This window comes from Nyctereutes procyonoides, unplaced genomic scaffold (genome assembly GCF_905146905.1).
Source record: "Nyctereutes procyonoides isolate TBG_1078 unplaced genomic scaffold, NYPRO_anot_genome, whole genome shotgun sequence".
NCBI classification, from domain to species: domain Eukaryota; kingdom Metazoa; phylum Chordata; class Mammalia; order Carnivora; family Canidae; genus Nyctereutes; species Nyctereutes procyonoides.
In genome coordinates, this window is record NW_026575139.1 from 22,303,614 (window position 1) to 22,323,070 (window position 19,457).

Below are 19,457 nucleotides of genomic sequence, written 5' to 3' on the forward strand. Positions count from 1 at the left end.
CACCACCAGGGCTACCCCTCCATTACAGATATAAAAATGAACATAAGTCAAAGATTTTATTTGACTCATGAATAAGGAAACTGATAAGGATACGACAACCAACCAAAGGAGATACTAAAAAACAAGAACATTTATAGATCAGGAATATTGAAACGAACATGCAAATAAAGGTAGAACTGGTTTCTTCCACACTGGGAGGTCAAATGAACCTCTAGAGGACAGGATATCACTTGCATTTCTTTTTTGTTTGTTTTTTGTTTTTAAGATTTTCTTTCTTTTTATTTTATTTATTTATTTGTGAGAGACACACAGAGAGAAGCAGAGACATAGGCAGAGGGGGAAGCAGGCTCCCTGAGAGGAACCCGATGCAGGGCTTGATCCCAGGACTCCGAGATCACGACCTGAGCCAAAGGCAGACGCTCAACCACTGAGCCAACCAGGTGCCCCCATCACTTGCATTTCTTAAAGACAATAATGATTTTCCTTCGCTATTCTTACCAGCAACCTCCAGAGTTGTAAAATAGCTCAAAGAATGAAAGACTAGAATCAGATTAACTCAGAAAGATGTATCGTGCATAGACGATGCCTTGTTTTCCTTTGAAGACCAAATGAATGAACTTGAGCTCTGACTTCGAAGGACAAAATAGGCTGGGTGTGAAAAAAGTATATATCCTAAAAAAGAACAAGGTAGCCTCACCTTTTGTCTCATAAAAGCAATACCGTGTAGCACGTGCTCAAAGGCTGGTTTCTTTCGGCTAACATTTGAGTCCTTGCCATGTACCGAGCATCTTATTAGGTTGAACCACATGAAGTTGCCAATGTTTGACTCATTTGACCAAAACATGGCAGCTTCAGCCTAATGAAAATCTTTAACGTAGATTCTTATTTATTCCTTACACCTGTGCGGTAGGTACTCCCCGACCCACACAAACCCCCACCCACTTTTATAAATGACAAAAGCACCAAGAGGTCAAAGAACTTGTCCAATTAATACCAACTTCTTAGCAAATGGTTAAAGCAAGATGCAAACCCCCGTGGCCAACTCCAGACCCAGACGATAATCCCTGCGATGCGCTATTCAAAACCCTGCAGAGTCCTGAGCTGTTGGGGACAGGAGTGGTTTCTCAGAACTGTGCCCAGTCCCCCGGAGTTTCACTTCGGCGAAGCCCGGATCCCAAGTACTGCCGCTCCCTGGCTTTCCTGGCCATCCTCCGCACCTGCCCCGTGTCACGTGCTTACATCCCCTCGCAGTCCCCATCAGGCCCCCTAGAATCATCACCGCCCCTCAGAGTTCCCGATCTTCATCACGAGCCGAGGTTTTATTTCACGACCCGGGTACCCTAGCTTGTGAGGATCCCTGCACCGGTGTCTCCCTAGAAGGGTGGGTGGTCCCACGGTCTTATCCAGGACAAAAGTGGGTGGCACGCGGTGGCGGGGCAGGCTCTTCTGGCCGCTGGCTGTCCCGGGACGTCAGCTTCACCTCTGGGGCTGCAGTGCCTCCGGGTTGGAGGAGCTCGGAGAACGTCCCGAGCAAACCGGGCGCCCGGTGGGGGGCAGGTGGCCCTCCGGGCCGCGCCTCCAGCAGGGGAGCCGAGGAGCCTGGGAGGAGTTACTTCGTGGCCCTCCTACCCCGCAGCCCCACCTCGGGGCCCTTGCACACCTTCGCTCCGTCGCCGGTCCTGGGACCCCCCCGCGGTCGGCGGCGGCGACAGAGGGCGGAGGGGCCGCCAGATGTAAGGGAGCCGCCCGCCGGCCCGGACGGTCGGGGCGCCCCGAGGAGCCGCAGCGCCCGCGGCCCGGGGACATCCGGCGCTGACTCCAGGGGAGGCCCGCGCCCCCCGCAACACTGCCCCGCGCCCCCGCGGCCGCCCGCGCCGCAGGCCCGCCCCCGCCCGCGGCCCCGCCCCGCGACAGGCCCCGCCCCCTCCCCGCGCCCCTCGCAACACGGCCCGCCCCGCCGGAGGCCCCGCCCCTCCCCGCGCCCCTCGCAACACGGCCCCGCCCCTCCCGCTCGCCCTCGCACACGGCCCCGCCCCCCCCGCTCGCCCTCGCAACACGGCCCGCCCCTCCCGCTCGCCCCTCGCAACACGGCCCCGCCCCCCCCGCTCGCCCTCGCAACCGGCCCCGCCCCGCCGGAGGCCCCGCCCCCGCCCCGCGCGCCCCGGGCCCTGGAGGAGGCGAGGCCGGGCGCGAACGGCCGCGCGGGAGCCGCTCGGGGGGCGCGGTGGGAGCGGCGCCGAGAGGGAGACGATGCCCCGACTGCCGGGCCGCGCGGGGCTGCTGCTCGGCGTGGGGCTGCTGGCGGCGCTGCTGGCCGCGGGCCGGGCGCTCCCCCTGAGGAAGCCGCGGCCCCGGGGCCCCGCGAGGCTGGCGGAGGTGAGCGGCGGGGCGGGGGCGCGAGCGGCGACCCCCGAGGGCGGGCGCGGGGCAGGGCGCGGGGCAGGGGGCGGGGCAGGGGGCCAGGCCGCCGGGCCCCGCGGAGCCGCCCGGCCCCTCCCGCCCGCGGCCGCCGCGCCCTGAGCGAACCTGTCCTGCAGCCCTCCTGTCCGGGGCCGCGCTCCCAGAGGAGCTTGGAGGGGGGACGGGGGGACGGGGGAACGCGGCGCCGCGCGGAGTTGCCGAGGTTCGACCGTCGGAATAACCCACCGGTGCGGCCTCCAATCAAACCTGCAAAGGATCTGAGCCCCTTTGGGTGTGGAATTGAGATGAGATGAGGTAGTGAGTGGGGTCTTCCGACTTGCGGGGGGTAACATCAGCCAGGAAGCTTGATACTCCCACGTACTTGGAGGAGCAGAAGAGGTCGCTAGGTCGTGGGGGAGGGGGGCTACTTCCTGGGTGGTCTGCGAGTGGGATTTGGAGATGCAACTGAAAACGGGAGCGAGTTGGAAGCGGTTGACACGTGGAGAGGGACCAGGGTCCGTCAAAACCTGCCTCCTTTCCCCAGGGGTCGGCAGTCCAGCCGTTCCTGCGGGGACTGCAGGGGACACTCCTCCCCCTGGGGACAGAACCCTCCAGACCTGCTCCAGGGTATGCAGCCTGGTGTGGCAGGGGTCCTGGCTCTTCCATGCACCGAGCTGTTCTAGGAGGCGGACAGACCCGTTCTTCATATTTTCCAGATGGGGACACGGAGAGGTCCGGCGGTGCAGGAGTCCCGAGCTAGGGGGGCTAGTCTGCGCACACTGCTGAGGCCCTCCAGAGGCGGTGGGAAGCAACGGCCTGCACGTGGGGTCTCTGTGGACTGGTGTTTATCCACCTTTTTTCTTTTCCTTTTTTTTTTTTATCCACCTTTTTTTCAATGCTGCCCTGCTAAGGAGACTTTTGGGTATTTTTCCCCCTAAGTGCCTTTCCCACTGAAATTTTAATACCATAGAGATTCTATGTTCTATGGTACTTTGATGTGTTACAAACCATTGTAATATCCAAGATTTTTTTTGCCCCTTGTTGAGAGTATATCCTATAGAGCAGAGTCTCTCAACCTCCACCCTCCTGTCATTTGGGGTTGTAAAATTCTTTGTTGTGCATCGTAGGGTATTTAGCAGCATCCCTGGCCTTGACCCACTGGATGCCTGTAGCACCCACTTCTGGACAGACCCAGACATTGCCCAGTGTTTCCTGAGCGACCCCCCCCCCGCCCCCATTTTTGGCAACCAGTGTTGTAGACAAATCCAGGGGAACTGAACAGCCAGTCCCACCTCCTAGCTGGAGATGACAGCGGTCATAAAATTAATTGAGTTGGCATTTTTTCCTACTCATTTGATGTATTTTCTATCTTCATACTTACTGCTTTGTATTGTGATTATTTTTTATTTTTTATTTGCCAATTTTTCCCCCAAGACCAGCCTCGAGGATCAGTTATTTCAGAGCCAAAGGCATATCCTCAGCCCTAATTTAGGGCCTAGTGGAACCCTCAAAAACATGTTAAAGCAAATCAGTGCCATGAAGGAAAAACAGTGTGGAGCCCAGGGCCTGGGGTTCTATTCCCAGTGGGTCATTAACTCATGTATGATTCTCCTTGGATGATTTCCTGACTTTTTTTTAAAGATTTTATTTATTTATTCAGTAGAGATACAGAGAGGCAGAGACACAGGCAGAGGGAGAAGTGGGCTCCATAACGGGAGCCCAATGCGGGACTCGATCCCAGGACCCTGGGATCATGCCCTGAGCTGAAGACAAAAGCTCAACCACTGAGCCACCCACGTGTCCCTGATTTCCTGACATTTAAAATAAGGGGCTAAGTCATCTCCATGATCCCATCCAGCTCAAACGTCGCTTCAGATGTGTATTAAAGCTCTTCCACATCAAGGTGTTAGTTAAGAAATCACGTTGAGATAAGACAGACTGCTACTCTGGGGCCTGAGGTAATATGTCAGAAATAACTGACAATCCAAAGACTTTTAAGAAGCTGAAGAACATAAACTGGCCTCAATCTAAAAGTACAGGATGACTGCAGGGACATGAGCCTTCCCTGGGCCTTGCAGGGTCAGTGCAAAGTACTTTATGTGATGCTATTTCATTGTCACATCACTCTGATCTGGGTGTTATTCCCATTTTCCAGAGGGGAAAATCAAGTCACAGAGCCAGTAAGCCTGAGATTAGGAGCCAGGTTTGTCGTTTCAAGAACTATACCATGGGTCTTATGGTGCATCTTCCCAGCCTGGTCATCCAAAGTCTTGAAAAGTCTTAAAATCATCAGCATCATGAACGAAATGTGCCACCCTCTCACCCTGTTGCTGAGCCTCAGTTTACCCCCACAATCGAATGAGAGAACTGCCTGCTGGGTGAGAAAGCACCATACACATGTGTGGCATCGTCGTTACAAGGGGTTGGTGGGTGCTAGTCGAGCAAAGAATGACAGAGCTCTGCCTTGGGTGTCTTCTGCTCTAGTTCGGGTGAGAACACCACCCAAACGGCCACAGCACCTGGCATGTTGTGTCCTTTGTCTTGTTCTCCTCATTTTAGGGATGACAAAACTGACAGTGGGTCTAATAACTAGCCCGCACTTCTGCAGCTAGTAAGTGGTGAGCCAGGATTGAAACCCAGCTTGGCTTTATTCCAGGGCCTCTGGACACCTCGCCCTGGCACCCACCACCTCCTGAGCAGGCAAGGGAAGACTTATGGGCTCAGGTGGGGAAGCACAGGGTTGGGGACTTGAGACCACAAGAGGATGATGGAGAGGGGAATTAGGGAAGAGAGAAGTGAGAAAGGACAGCTCCTCCGGGCTGCACGGACTGTCCCGCATGAAGGGTCCCACATGGGGCAAAGCTGCAGGAGATCCTGCTGTAGCCACAGGGGTTTGGTCGCCAGGGGCAGATGGACAGACGCATGTATGAGGGTAGGGGCCGAGAGTTGAAGAGCTCAGGCACAGGGGAGGGAGCCTGCCGGCCTGGGGCAGCATCACACAAATATATGGGTCAGGGTGCTGAGTCAGCACCTTCGGTCCTGGTCATCGTGCAGCCACTTGCCTGGCATCAAGGGTTGGGTCACAGGAAGGGTGGGTTGAAAGGTCCCACTGCCAGGCCCTGGCACCAAGAAGCAGGTATTTTCCTGCAGGTTGGTCTTCTTTGGTTGGGGTGTGCCCACTTTCTAGCCCAGTGAGTGAGTGTCACCAGGGGGACTGGCACCCAGGTGTGCGTGATGTCAAGCTTGTGGCTTCGCCCGGAACTGGCTACCTCCTTGACCCTGATCATGACCGTCACCCTCCCTGCAGACCGTTCTTTCTGCTTAGAATTTGGAACTACTGGAAAGCTGGTTGAGGGAGAAAGGGAAGAATAGGAATGGGGGCCAGGAGGCTGGGCTGCTGGGGAGTCCCGGGCAAGTCCGCTCCTCACTGGCCCTCGGTTCCCTAAGCTTGTCCTCCCCTTTGCCTCTCACTTGGTGGTTATGAAGATCAGAGGGAAAGGTGGATGTGAAAAGTAGAACATCCTGCTCTCCTGTTTTGGGCATTGGGCACATTCTGCACCTGAGTGGCAGTCGGCAAACCGGAAGGTTCAGCCCTTGCCTGGAGTTGATCAAGCCCAAGGCATAAGCACACAGACCCTCCAGCCAGACCATCGGCCTCGAGTCCTGTACTGCCAGCCCCCTGTGTGGCCCCAGCCAAGTTCCCTTACCTCCCTGAGCCTTGGCTGCCCCATCTATTAAGTGAGGATGATGCTAGCACCTGCCCAAAGGGTTGTGAGACGTCAGTGAGTCAGTACACAGAGCCTGCATGGCAGCGCTGACTAGAGTTGGAGGGGCCCAGGGCAGAATGAGAACTTGGGGCCTCTAAGCGTTTCAAGATGGCAGCAGCAGAGCGTTAAATCAGCTGCAGAGGGCAGCCCCCGTGGTGCAGCTCTTTAGCGCCGCCTGCAGCCTGGGGTATGGTCCTGGAGACCTGGGATCGAGTCCCGTGTCAGGTTCCCTGCATGGAGCCTGCTTGTGCCTCTCTCTGCCAGTCTCTGCCTCTCTCTCTCTCTCTGTGTGTGTGTGTCTCTATGAATAAATAAATAAAATCTTTTAAAAAAATAAAAAATAAAATAAATCAGCTGCAGAGCCTGTGCCAGTCCCCAGGGCACATGGCGTGAAGCCAGGCCTGATGCTTGCAGGGTGCGCTCTCGGTCGTACTCTTATTAGAGTGAGGAGCTCTGAGGTCTCCGCTGGGTGCAAGGTGGGCTGGATTAGTGCGTGCCAGTGGGGGTGGGGGGCGCGAAGTCCAGCCCCTCCTCTGCCTCTGGTCCTCTGGCCTACCTAAAGGGGCAGCTGCTGTTGAGTGCTTAGGTCTCCAGCCCCCCCGGGAGGCTGGGGTGACCGTGTGTGCGGCCTGGGTCTGTACCGGTGGGCCTCAGGAGCTGGGGCTGCAGGGACGGAGGTGCTGGGCTGCACCTGGCCACTGGGTTTCATCGTCCAGAGCAGTTCCTGACCCCTGAGGCGGAGGGAAGGGAGGTCAGGGGAATGGTGCGGGTGCTGAAGCAGGCGAGCGGGCAGGTCCATGCAGCACGGGGAGGCCTGTACGCACGGGGGCTTTCTGTTAACTAGAAACACATGGGGCAGGGCTGCCGGGCCAAGCCTGGAGGGGATACACATGGGCCTGTGTGTGTGTGTGTGTGTGTGTGTGTGAGAGAGAGAGAGAGAGAGAGAGAGAGAACCGTGGGAACAGATCTTGGCATATATCTATACATCTCCTGTCTATCTGGGCATTGACACCTTTCCCCAAAAGAAAAGACTTGGGTATTTGTACAAGCGGGAAGCTCCACATGCCAGCGTAGCAGATGGGGGAGGTGGTCCTGTGGGATAGGACAGGTGTCCTTGAGTGTGCCGGAGCCTCAGAATTCAGGCCACGGGAATACACACCCCCTCCGAGTTCCTGCGTCAGTGGCGGTGCTGGGGACTTCAGACCAATTAAGATGTGAAGAACTAATGGTGCCTGGTGAGAGGGGCTAGTCTCCTGTCTCCCTAAAACCATCTGTCACCACTCTAGGTAAGGCTCACCTCACACTTGCCATGTTTGAGGCAACCGTCGTTCTACCTCAGCAACCATACAAGGCAGAGACTGCCCTGTCCTTAATTTATGGAGGGAGGATGTAGGGCAAGCACAGGTTGGGTTAACCTGCCCGAGGTCACAGCTTGTAAATGTACAAATTGGGATTTGAACCCAGGCCGTGTGGCCTCCAACCTATACTCATTACCACTACATTCAGCCGCCAGCAAGATGACAAAAGTGGAAGTGCTTTGTGAGTACAGAGGTGGTGCACACAAAGGGTTGTCGCCGTGCATGCACCCGTGCATGGGTGTTGACATCAGGCTGAGCTGAGTTCGAACCCAAGCTCCGATACTGTGGCTATGGTGACCTCACACAAATCCCTTCCCCTGTCTGAGCCTCCATAGCCTCATCATTAACCTAGAGACAGTCACATTCAGCTCTCGGGGTTGCTCGCCTTCATCCAGTCACTCAGCAATGATTTACTGAGCTCTTCCTGTGTACCAGGCACTGTGCTAGGCACAGGATACAGCAGGAATAGAGCAAAGAGTCCTACCTGTGCTCTAGCTGGGGTGATAGGAGGTGCATAAATGGCCTAGCCCAGGGCTGGTAGGGAAGATGTGCTCAGACAATACAAGTCAGAGCTCTGGGGACTCTGCCCATATCCCTACAGGCCTTACTTCCGATTGCCAGTGTCCAGCTGCCAGAGGGCCTGTTCTGAGCTGTACATGGCAAGCCTGAGGTGCCTGGGGAACACATCCTCTCCTCCACCGGGCAGCCCTCAACCAATGACTGGTGGGATCTGTAGGTATGTGGCCCAGGTCCTCGCTTCTGGGGGAGTGACTGAAGCACCTAAGTGGGAGCTGAGCTCCACTTGTCCACCACGGTCACTATCTTGATGGAGCGTTCTTTATTAGCTGCCTCCTGTCCCTGACTCATGCCCCTGGCCCCTGCTCTCTGCTGGTGTCTCTTGGAATCACCTTCCAAAGGAACAGGTTGCCCTTGAATTCTTTGTCAGGGTTGGCTTCTGAAGAAACCCAAACTAAGACTGATGTCCCCCCTCTACTCCACTCCTGGGTTTCCCTCGGGCCTGAAACACAGGCAGGAGGCTCCAAGAGTGGCTCCAGAGGAGGGTGGAGTGTGTGGCTGTGATGTTTAGCCATGGCTTCCTATGGCCTTTGCTCTTCATCTGGTCCACCTGGGCACCAAGGAGTGGCGAGGTTAAAGAGGGCTGGAAACAAACATTCTGAGCACCTGCTGGGTACCAGGTCTTTCCCATCACTGTTCCTGTTTTACAGATAAGGATGCTTACAGAGGTTATGTCCCCTGTCAGGGTCCCACAGGTCAGAAGCAGGCTATTCAGGGATTTAGACCTAAGCAGCCTGACTTCAGGGCAGGGTTTCTTTCTTTTTTAAAGTTTATTTATCCACATATGTATGTATTTAAGTAATCTCTATACCCAGGGTGGAACTCAAATTCATGATGCTGAGATCAAGTATCACATGCCCTTCTGACTGACCCAGCCAGGCCCCCCAGGAGCAGAACTTCTTAACCACAGCATTGGTGACATTCTGAGCTGGGTAATTTTTGTGGGGGCTGTCCTGTGTGTCGTGGGATCTCTGGCCTCACCCACCAGGGCCAGTAGCATTCCTCTCTGATTGTGACAACCTCAAATGTCTCCAGACATTGCCAGATGTCCTCAGATGAGAACCACTCCCCTATTTGCTCACAAGGCAGCAACATCCACATCAGCCAGGAAGGCTGCAGACTCTGAAGTCCTGATGTCCTGAGACTGCCTGTCTTCATACCCCAGAGGCGACAGAAGAGCCGCTGAACCAGGCATGGGGACAGTTAGGGCTTTGGTGGCATTATGGGTAGGAGCTGCCAGGAAGGAAGGATATGCGGATGTGCCAGGCCTCCCCGACTGGTCAGCGAAGGGGCCGAGTCATTCTATTACTCATCTGTCCATCCTCTGCTCATCCAGCCTGTCTGTTTAGACCAGAGCACACAGACTCAGCAGCAGACACCAGGGCCAGGGTCGGAAGGGCCCACAGTGATTAATGCAGAAGCCTTGGAGCCAGGTGTCTGCGGAAGACTGAAGGGAGGGGGCTAAAAGGGAGAAGGTTCTGATTCTCTTTTCCAACCCAAGGAAAGAAAGTCATAGTGAGAAACTAGGCTGAGTAAGCCTCTGAAATGTGAAGTAGACTCTGCACACTCCTGCCTGTAGTGTCAGAGGGTAACGGTTAGGAGTGTGGGCTCTGAGGCGCCTGGCTGGCTCAGCTGGTAGAGCTTGTGATTCTCGATCTCAGGGTTGTGGCTTTGCACCCCACGTTGGGTGTAGAGATCACTTAAAAGTAAACCCTTAAAAAAAAAAAAAAAGAATGTGGGCTGTAGGCCCAGACTCTCTGGTTCAAATCCTGGCTCTACCACTAAAATGTCTGTGTGACCTTGGGCAAGTTACTTGCCTTCTCTGTGTTTTAGTTTCAATTGTCCATGTGGAGATGACAGCTAGCACCTACCTCTGAGGGTTGTTGGGAGGATGAAATGAGTGATTAAGTGTTTAGAATAATGCCCAGCGGGCAGCCCGGGTGGCTCAGCAGTTTAGTGCCGCCTTCAGCCCAGGCCATGATCCTGGAGACCTGGGATCGAGTCCCACATCAGGCTTCCTGCATAGAGCCTGCTTCTCCCTCTGCCTGTCTCTCTCTCTCTCTCTCTCTCTCTCTCTCTTTCTTTCTAATAAATAAATAAAATCTTAAAAAAATAATAATGCCTGGCACACAGATGCTGTGGAAATGGTTGAAATTATGACAGTCCTTCCAGGTAAGAATTATCCTCATTTTGTACATCAAGTTGAATGAGCTAGTAAGAGGCAGAGCTGGGACTTGAGCCCAAGCTGATCTGACTGTCCAGACCTGTGTTTTTTCACACCGCTTCAGATATGAGGTGGGAGATGGGGTCAAGGCTGTGGACCGAGCAGAGCGGAATCCAGAGGCTCCCAGCCCCTGAGACTCAGAAAGGCAGCTCTGGACAGTGCTCTTCCCGTCCTGTGGTAGAGACCTGAGCAATGGCTGCAGCCCACAAGTAGGTGGATGGACTCCCCAGTGTCCCACTGTCTGAGCAGAGTCGGAGACAACCAGAGTCTTTTACTATCTGAGCAGAAGCAGGGACGGTCCCAGTGTGGACCCTACGGCGCTGGCCGGTGTGGGGAATTAAGTGGCAGATAGGCAGCTGGACCAGCACCTGGAGTGGGCAAAGGTGCCAGGCCCCAGGTGGGCGGGTGGAGGAGGGTAGCAGTGGGTGGAGATGCTAAGGAATACAGCCCCCCCACGTGGACAGCTTGGGAGGGCCAGTGGCCTGCTGGGGGAAGGCCCAGGTCTGCCCCTCACTTCCCTGCCGGCCTTTCTGGGGCTTCCTACTGACAGGAGGCCCCCCTGTCTGTTCCGGGGGAGGGGCCCTGGGGGACTCTGAGGCATGTGGTCTATTAACTGCCCAGTCACCCCTCCCTCCCACCTCTCTCCTTCAGGTACCAGCCTCCCCAGATTGCAGCTCTCCTAGGGAAGAAGAGGGGATCCCACCGCTCCCCAGAACCCGCTTCCAGGCAGGGCCACGCCGGCACAGGCGCCGGGCTCTCAGTGAGCCAGCAGCCCTGAGCCCAGACAAGGCGACCCCTCCCAGGACCCTGGAGGATGCTCCCTTGCTGCTTGAGCTGCAGAAGCTGCCAGGATTGGCCAACACAGACTTGAGTGCCCCAAACCCCAACATCCAGGTGAGAGCTACAGGAGGACCGTGGACATCCAGAGAGGAGCTAGGCTGAAGGGCTCCACCCTGAGGTCAGGTGTCCCCATCCTTCCTTGGAGGGCAGGGGTCCTGTTTGGGTCACAGAAGATGGAGTTGTGGGAGTACCCCTCCTCCACTTCCCAGCTTCAGACTGAGCAGGGCGCAGGGCCCCTGAGCCTGGGTTTTCTAGTCCATGGCAAGGGACAAACAGCCCTGGCAGGGCCGTCATGGGGACCAAACGAATAGAGAAGCTTCGTGAGCAGCAGAGGCTTCCGGGAATATGGGGTGGGGAGGGACCTGTCGCCTTCCCCCAGGCCCAACCCTTACTGCAGGGTTGGTTGAGTGCACAATAGGATGGGCTGGTAGTGGGGGGCTGCCCCCGAGGGGCTCTATGGGGCCAGTGGGATTCTAGTTTATGTTTTCCACACCAGGCCTCAATCCCGGATGGTAGCAGCATCTACAGTTTGCCAAACACTTTCATGAAAAGAGAAAAGGCCCCAAAAATGTAAAATCTAATATTCTAAAATTGTTTAAAAGTGTGTGTGTGGGGATCCCTGGGTGGCTCAGCGGTTTAGCCCTTACCTTTGGCCCAGGGCGCGATCCTGGAGTCCTGGGATCGAGTTCCACGTCGGGCTCCCAGCATGGAGCCTGCTTCTCCCTCCTCCTGTGTCTCTGCCTCTCTCCCTCTCTCTCTCTCTATCATGAATAAATAAATAAATCTTAAAAAAAAAAAGTGTGTGTGTGTGTGTGTGTGTGTGTAAAACCTGGAAGTTTAATCATCAAAATGTTATGTGTCAGAGATGGAGTGTGGGTGATTTTAATTTTTTTCATTATATTTTGCTGATTTTCCCCCCAATTTTGTTCAGTAACCTCATACTATTTTATTTTATTTTATTTTATAAAGATTTACTTATTCATGACAGAGAGAGAGAGAGAGAGAGAAAGAGGCAGAGACACAGGCAGAGGGAGAAGCAGGCTCCATGCAAGGAGCCCAATGTGGGACTTGATCCTGGGACCCCAGGATCACGCCCTGAGCTGAAGGCAGACCCCCAACCGCTGAGCCACCCAGGTGTCCCTGTAACCTCATATTATTTTATAATAGCCCAAGATAATGTCTGCAAAGTTCACTTTCACATAAATGATTTTATGGTCCTTATTTTCCGGCCACAGTATGGCAAGTGGGGGGACCCTCCCTACCCTCCCTTACACGCCCCCTACCACCACCTCCCCTGACCAGGGGCCACTATGGAAGCTTGCTATCTTCGCATTAGTTTCCAGTCCTACAGTGAGCCCCAGGGCTGTTAATGGCTCCTGAGGGTGGGCAGCCTGCAGGCTGCTGGAGTCACAGTTCACAGCCAGCTTCTCTTAAACTAGTGGGTCTCTAGCCTGGCACGTGTTAAAGCCACCATGCCTGGCCCCAGTTAGTTAAAAACATGTTTATAGTTGGGTCAAGGAGTCTGAAATATCGAGGTGATTTGATTCTGATGCAGCCAAGTCTTAAATTGTGACCTCATGGGCCCTGGGAAGCCAGGAAGTTTGGTGAAGAGAATGAGGTGGTTTGGAGGGAAGGTGGGGCCTCTACCCCTGACCCCCCTTGCTTGTCACCTCACCTCCCCTTGGAGTCTTGCTCTGAGCCCTCCTTCACTGGCCGGCCTATGTCTGACCCTCTGCAGGTGACCATCGAGGTGGTGGAGGATCCGCAGGCCGAGGTGGAGATGGACCTACCCAGCAATCGCTGGCCACAGGATGCCTCAAGCTGGCTACCCACCAAGGAGCTCTTCTGGCCCCTATTCTGGGGGTACCTAGAGGGCGAGGAGGGAAGGACTGATCTCAAGGGCAGAGCCCCAGGGGAAGAAGAGGAGGAGGAAGAGGAGGTGGAGGAGGATTACCCTGTAGAGTACAGCGAGAGTGAGGACCAGGAGGACAGCGATGACGAGGAGGAGCTTGGGTTCAGTGGGGCCACAGGCAGCTGGGAGCAGGGCTGGCTGGCCCCTGGGGACTGGGCCTTCAAGGAGCCGGATGGCTATGGTGAGCACCCCTCCCCCATCTTGGCATCCCGGGCAGCTGCATCTGGAGGTCCTGAGTGGAAATGGGGCTTGAGAGAGTCCTGAGAGCTTCCTGAGCAGGGACAGCTGTGGAAACCCGGGGTTTAGGCTTATAGAAACACCATCACCCCCTAAGTAGCAACATCACCCATAGCTTGCAAAATTTGGAGGTTTTTTTTCCCCCAAACATTTGACCTTCGCAACGGCCCTGAGACACCCTAAACAAAATGGACATTTGTTAATTTTATATATATTCCTAGCTATCAGTTGCCAACAAATCAGGAAATATTATAAACCCCACCAGTCACAACTGACCTTGTTTTTTTTTTTTTAAAGATTGTATTTATTTATTCATGAGAGACACAGAGAGAGAGAGGCAGAGACACAGGCAGAGGGAGAAGCAGGCTCCATGCAGGGAGCCCGACGTGGGACTCGATCCCAGGTCTCCAGGATCAGGCTGAAGGCGGCGCTAAACCGCTGAGCCACCGGGGCTGCCCTACAACTGACCTTGTTTTCAGACTGTGTCGGTTTGAATCTTGGCTCTGCCGCTTCCAGCTGAGTGGCCTTGGACAAGTTACTTAACCTCTCTGTGCCTCATTTCCTGCCTCTCTAAAATGGAGACTGGGGGTAGAGGGTATTAAGTGAGTTAATACACGTAAAGTGCCAGCATATAGTAAACTAAATATTGGTTGTTTTTATTGGAAAACAACAGAACAGCACAAACAGTCTAGAAAATGCTCCCTCATGCCTGGCCAGCCCCCAGTTCTTTTTTTTTTTTTAAAGATTTTATTTATTTATTCATGAGAGACACAGAGAGGCAGAGACACAGGCAGAGGGAGAAGCAGGCTCCCCATGGGGAGCCTGATGTAGGACTTGATCCTGGGATCCCAGGATCATGCCTTGAGCTCAACCGCTGAACCACCCAGGTGACCCCCCAGTTCTTTTTTTTTTTATGCTGCACTTCAGGTTTCCCTGGGCATGGACCTGTTTCATGTGCAGTTGCAGCCATTCTCCCCAGAGCCCCTGGTGTTTCGTCCTTGGACGGTGGTGCCATGATTAAGACTAAGGCACAGCAGACTTTCCCCCATTCACCAAATAATGTAAACTAGCAGAATTTTCATGCCTTTTCAACTTTTCTCCTATTAATTTTCTTTAAACTCTTGGTACCTGCCTGCTCAGACCTGCCTGGGAAGTGAGAAGAGAGTTGGCTATGTCAGTGTTTTGGGGGTTCCACAGACACCCCCTATCCCCCAGGTCTCAACCCTGTGCAGCCAGAGGGCTGTACGTGCAGTCATGGTGTATATCAGGCTCCTCAGACCAGGACAGGGCCTCTAATGTGGGAAGTCAGGAACTTCCTTTATATCCCAGTGCCAGGGCAGTCTTGTTGGCCATGGTTTTGACTGACATGATTCGCACGGGGGTCCACTCTACAGGGGCCCCCAGCTGAGGGACAGGTAGGGGCTGAGATCCAGCCCACGCTTTGTCCACTAGGCTGGGAGCCCTGGCATGGGCGGCGTCCTCCTGAGGACGGGGCGCCTTCTGCTAATTGGCACCGGTGCCCAGTCACCCTTGGCTCCCTGCCTTGACCCAGATGATGAGCTTCCAGAGGAGTGGAACCCCTGGTTTCCCTGCAGTGGGAGCTGCAGCAGCGGCAGCCAGAGGAGGACTCGTCCCTGCGGCTAGGCCTGCAGTGCCGCTGAGTCCCCAGTCTGCGACCTGCCCCCTTGTCCTGGTGAGAGGAGCCGCGCCCTGGAGCCTGCAGAGGCAGCAGCTTACACTGCTGCGGGCCTTGTTTGAGGGGTGCTGAGGGAGGAGATGCAGGAAACTCACAAATGTGGTGGTCCTGCCTCGGCCCAGGCCCATCCCGGATGCTGTGGCCACCAAAAGAGCCTGGTGAGGGCTGGGCTTCCCCGCTGGGAGCACAGAGGTGCCCCGGGGCCCCGCCAGTCTGGCCTCCTCTCTTCCCAAAGGCACCGAGGAGAAGGACCCCTTGGGCTTCCCCAGTGAGGGGTAGCAGCCCCTGGCCCACAATGCTACGGACATGCTCGGCCCAGGTCAGTGAGGAGCTATGCCCTGCTCCTGGGGTTGGGGGAGAACCTCATGGGGAGGGCGGAGTATCATGCACAGACAATCTCACCTCCATCCACAGAGACAAAGTACATGTTCCAGCTGGAAGATTAGCCTCCCCAGAAAAGGGGCCCTAGGATTTCTAGGTCCCCCTAACCAGGCCACTGACCTTTCTCAGCCTGATATTCCTGCTGGGAAGAGGGTCCTGATGGGAGCCACAGAACCTGGAGATCACGCTGTGGGGCCCCTTCTGCCTGGCTGCAGGATGGGAGGGGGATATCCCGGCTTCCACAACTGATCACTCAGGGGTACCCGGGCAGGCTCTGTGTGGGAAGGGGTCCTGGCAGAAACAGGTCAGGGGCCAGGAGTTTAGAACTGCTCCTTCCAGCAGCTTGGGAGCAGGCTGGGCTTTGACTAGGATATTCAGCCTCTGCATCTCTTGAGGTCACTTGCACCCCACAAGGAGGTAGGCAGCTGCCTGTGCTCAATACCGAGAAGCATCCTGAGCTGGGGTGGCGCGCCTGGTGCTGTGCAGGGCAGGGGATTCCTGGAAGGCTGAGGCTGGGGATTTGCCCTCGAGGAGCTCGGGTCCTAGGAGGAGAGGCACACATGACCAACTTCAGCACTGCGCCGTGCAGAGCGTGCCCAGAAGTTCTGGGGCAGAGACGAAGGAGCAATTTGTTCTGTGTGGCCAGAGTCAGAGGCCACATGTCCAAGAGAGAGAAGGGAGGAGGACAGCACAGACAGAGGGGGCCACAGTGGGACACAGAGTGAGCCTGAGAAGGAGGTAAGAACAAGAGTGGATCGATGGTGAAGACAGTGCAACGCTTTCTTACCACTGGCTTAAGACAGCTGTCTATGCCGCCCCCATCACCCCAGCTCCTTCCCCAAGATCCCAGATCTTTCCCACCATCCAGGGGGTGAAGGGAGACGCCCTGGCCGCACTCAGCGCCCAGGCCCCTGGGCCAGCATCCATTGAGTGGCTGCCTCTTGCTTCCTGGGTGGCGGGCGGGAGCCCCTCTCTGTCGTTCGGGGGAGGCCTGGCCGGCCGCACCCAGCTCAGCGGTGGGGCCTACTCTGTCCAGGCATCCAGGCCTCGGCCCTCGATCAGCTGCCCCCTCCACCAGGGGGCTGACCCGTCCCCCCCACCCCCCCTGCAGATGTGGACAGCTGCGAGAAGTGGCTGAACTGCAAGAGCGACTTCCTGGCCGAGTACCTGCGCCGGGTGCTGCAGGACCTGCCCAGCTGCCCGTGCGCGTACCCGCTGGAGGCCGAGGCCCGCGCCGTGAGCCTGCAGGACGAGCGCCGGGGCCGCAGCTTCCGCTGGAGGGACGCCAGCGGCCCGCGGGAGCGCCTGGACGTGTACCAGCCCACGGCGCGCTTCTGCCTGCGCTCGCTGCGGTCGGTGGAGAGCAGCACCCTGGCCGCCCAGCACTGCTGCTACGACGCGGGCAGCCGGCTGCTGACGCGGGGCAAGGGCGCAGGCGCCCCCGACCTGGTCAGCACCGACTTCTCGCCGGAGCTGCACTTCAAGGTGGACACGCTGCCCTGGATCCTCTGCAAGGGGGACTGGAGCCGCGTCCACGCCGCGCGGCCCCCCAACAACGGCCGGGCCTGCGCCGACAACCCTCCCGAGGAGGAGTACCTGGCGCAGCTGCAGGAGGCCAAGGAGTACTAGCAGGGGCCCGCGGCGCGGCCCTCACCCTGCCTCTGCCCCTGCCTCTGCCTGTGAACCCAGGGCAGGTCAGCAGCCCGGTGTCCGTGCGGGGTTGGGGACGTGGTGGAGGGTACAGGGCCTGGGGTGCGGGAGGGAGCTCAGCCCCCTGAGGTCACTGGGTGGACGGGGAAATGTGTGTCTGCGGGGGCTGCCCTCTCCTGACCCCTGGGAGCGCTGTCCCAGCCTCGCCCCTCATTTCCTCCCTCTGCCCCTGAGCTGGGCTCTTCTGCCATCAGTGGCTCTGGGCACAGGTGAGAGCCGGGCTCTCCACGCACACCCTGACCTGTGCTGGGAGGTGGACAGCCAGCCTAGTGAGCAGCCTAGCCTCCTCTCTGGGTGGTTGTTAGAGGTCCTTGTCCCCCACCTGCTGGGAGTCATCACACACCAAGACCAGGTCCCTGTTAGAGGTTATCCTCTGCTCCAAGCTGCCTTTTGGTGGACACCACTTTGGTGTAGGGTGGAAGTCAACCAGTGGGGCCGAATGAGGACAGTCAGGCTGAGGCGACCTAGACAAGGGCTGGCTCCAGGCAGGGAATGGGTCAACCCATTCGAGTCCCTTTCTTTGTCCAGCACCTCTGTTCTTTCTGGGTTGTAGGAGTGTGAGGGCCTGGGAGATGGTGCTGCCGGAATGGGCACAGCCAGCAGGCTTGGGGTGCACTCACAACCGACTTGGGAGAGTGTGCACCATGGGGAACTGGTAAAACAGTTCTCTGGTCAGGCGTGGTGGCAGGGATGCCCAGATTCGGGTCATTTCTGTGGTGTCAATACTCCCACCATGGCCCACTTCATGCTCCCAAGTGGATGTGATTGCATGCCCCGAGCTCAGAGCTGCACATAAGCAGCTCTCCTAGCACACCTTGTGCTTCTTCCCTGCCCCTCTCACCACCCCCCTCAAACCATACTTTCTTGCCTTCTGTGGGGTTGAAATGCTGAAGTCCCAACTGTCCTGTTCACAAAAGATCCAAAAGGTGGGGACCTCAGCTCCTAGATAGCTGCCCTGAAGCTCTTTGTGATCCTCAGCAATAAAGCACTTTATTTTCAAATTCTGTTTGATGAAGAATGTGGAGCCTCAGTAGAGGTATAGGGAGCCCTGTTTGCAGCCCAAGCCAAGCCCCCCAGCGTTGTGACTCCCTAACCCAGCTGGGCGGGCAGAGCTCCCAAAGTGCAGAGGTTAGATGTAGATGTGAGTTATCCCTACTCACACTTCTATAGAGTTGCCTGGGAGGCAGGGAGGAGCTGGCTGGACCTCAGGGGCACCTTCACTAGTTCTTGGGGACAGGAGGACTTCCAAGTCAGAGGTAAGTTGCATGCACTCCAGTGGATGTGGTTTGCTGCCAGGGGATCTGACATAGGGTTGCCAAAGGATTACACCGAGAAGATGACGGAAGTGGACCTGTACCCTGCCTTGGTTGCTCCCCTTAACAGACCCTGCACTGTCACTCCTGGCATTTGGGGAAGAACAAAGACACATCAGAAAGTAGGATGAGACAAGGTGTGTCCAGAGCCATCGCCTAGAGATGCTCAGAGAGCCAGATGTTTCCATAACCATCACACCTGGAGGTAAGTTTATTAGTCTGGTCCTGGACCACAGTCTAAAAATACTGTGGCACAACTAAAATATTACAGGGCCAGAGACACTGGATCAAGTCACCAGATGGGATCCAAATTCAGTCCCTTTCTCTCATCTGGGGAAATCAAGGTATTTTAATTATCCTTTAGCGGAAATTTTTTAAAAATTTATTTGAGAGAAAGAATGAGTGGGAGGAGGAGCAGAGGGAGAAGGAGAGAAGGAATCCCAAGCAGACTCTATGCTGAGTGCAGAGCCTGAGAGGGGGCTCCGTTCCAGGACCCTGAGATCATGACCAGAGCTGAAATCAAGAATTGGCCACCCAACCGACTGAGCCACCCAAGTGCCCCAGCAGAAACTTTTTATTAAATGGGAAGATAAAGACATCCTAGAGTCCGTTTTCATAGGCATCTGCTCATTCCCTCCTTTCTAATATAACTTACCTTGACACTTAAACACATTGTCTAAATTAAATCTGTACCTAGTGTCTGTCGATTACCCAAATTGAGTTTGGCCGGCCACATTTTTGATCTGTAAGTGACAGACGAAACTGCTACTATGTCAGGCCCTAGATGACAGAAGACAAAGGGGCTGGAGAGCAGGTCACCTCTAAAATGGTGTTTATTCAAAGTCTACAAAGGAGAAAGAGGCACTGTGCAGGTGGCTGCGGGCTCAGGGCACAGGTGTGTGGGGGGAGAAACAGTGATGGAGGGGTCACTGACCCTGCTAAAAGGAGGATTTTAGGAGCCATCAGTTTACCAGAGCCCCAGGGGCGGGGCAGAGGGGCATCACCCTGTTTGGGTCCAGTGTTGGTGAGGTCACCGTCTTGAC

General features: G+C 55.9%; 1 protein-coding gene across 1 annotated transcript; it reads left to right on the top strand.

Annotated features, from left to right (window-relative positions):
- The first annotated feature begins 2,176 nt into the window (after positions 1-2,176).
- Positions 2,177-18,528, top strand: ISM2 (isthmin 2). Its single transcript, XM_055303610.1, has 5 exons — positions 2,177-2,376; positions 10,977-11,219; positions 12,904-13,258; positions 16,503-17,085; positions 18,485-18,528. The coding sequence occupies exons 1-4, from the start codon at positions 2,251-2,253 to the stop codon at positions 17,018-17,020; spliced, it is 1,242 nt and encodes a 413-aa protein (XP_055159585.1). The 5' UTR covers positions 2,177-2,250; the 3' UTR covers positions 17,021-17,085; positions 18,485-18,528.
- Positions 18,529-19,457: the final 929 nt, after the last annotated feature.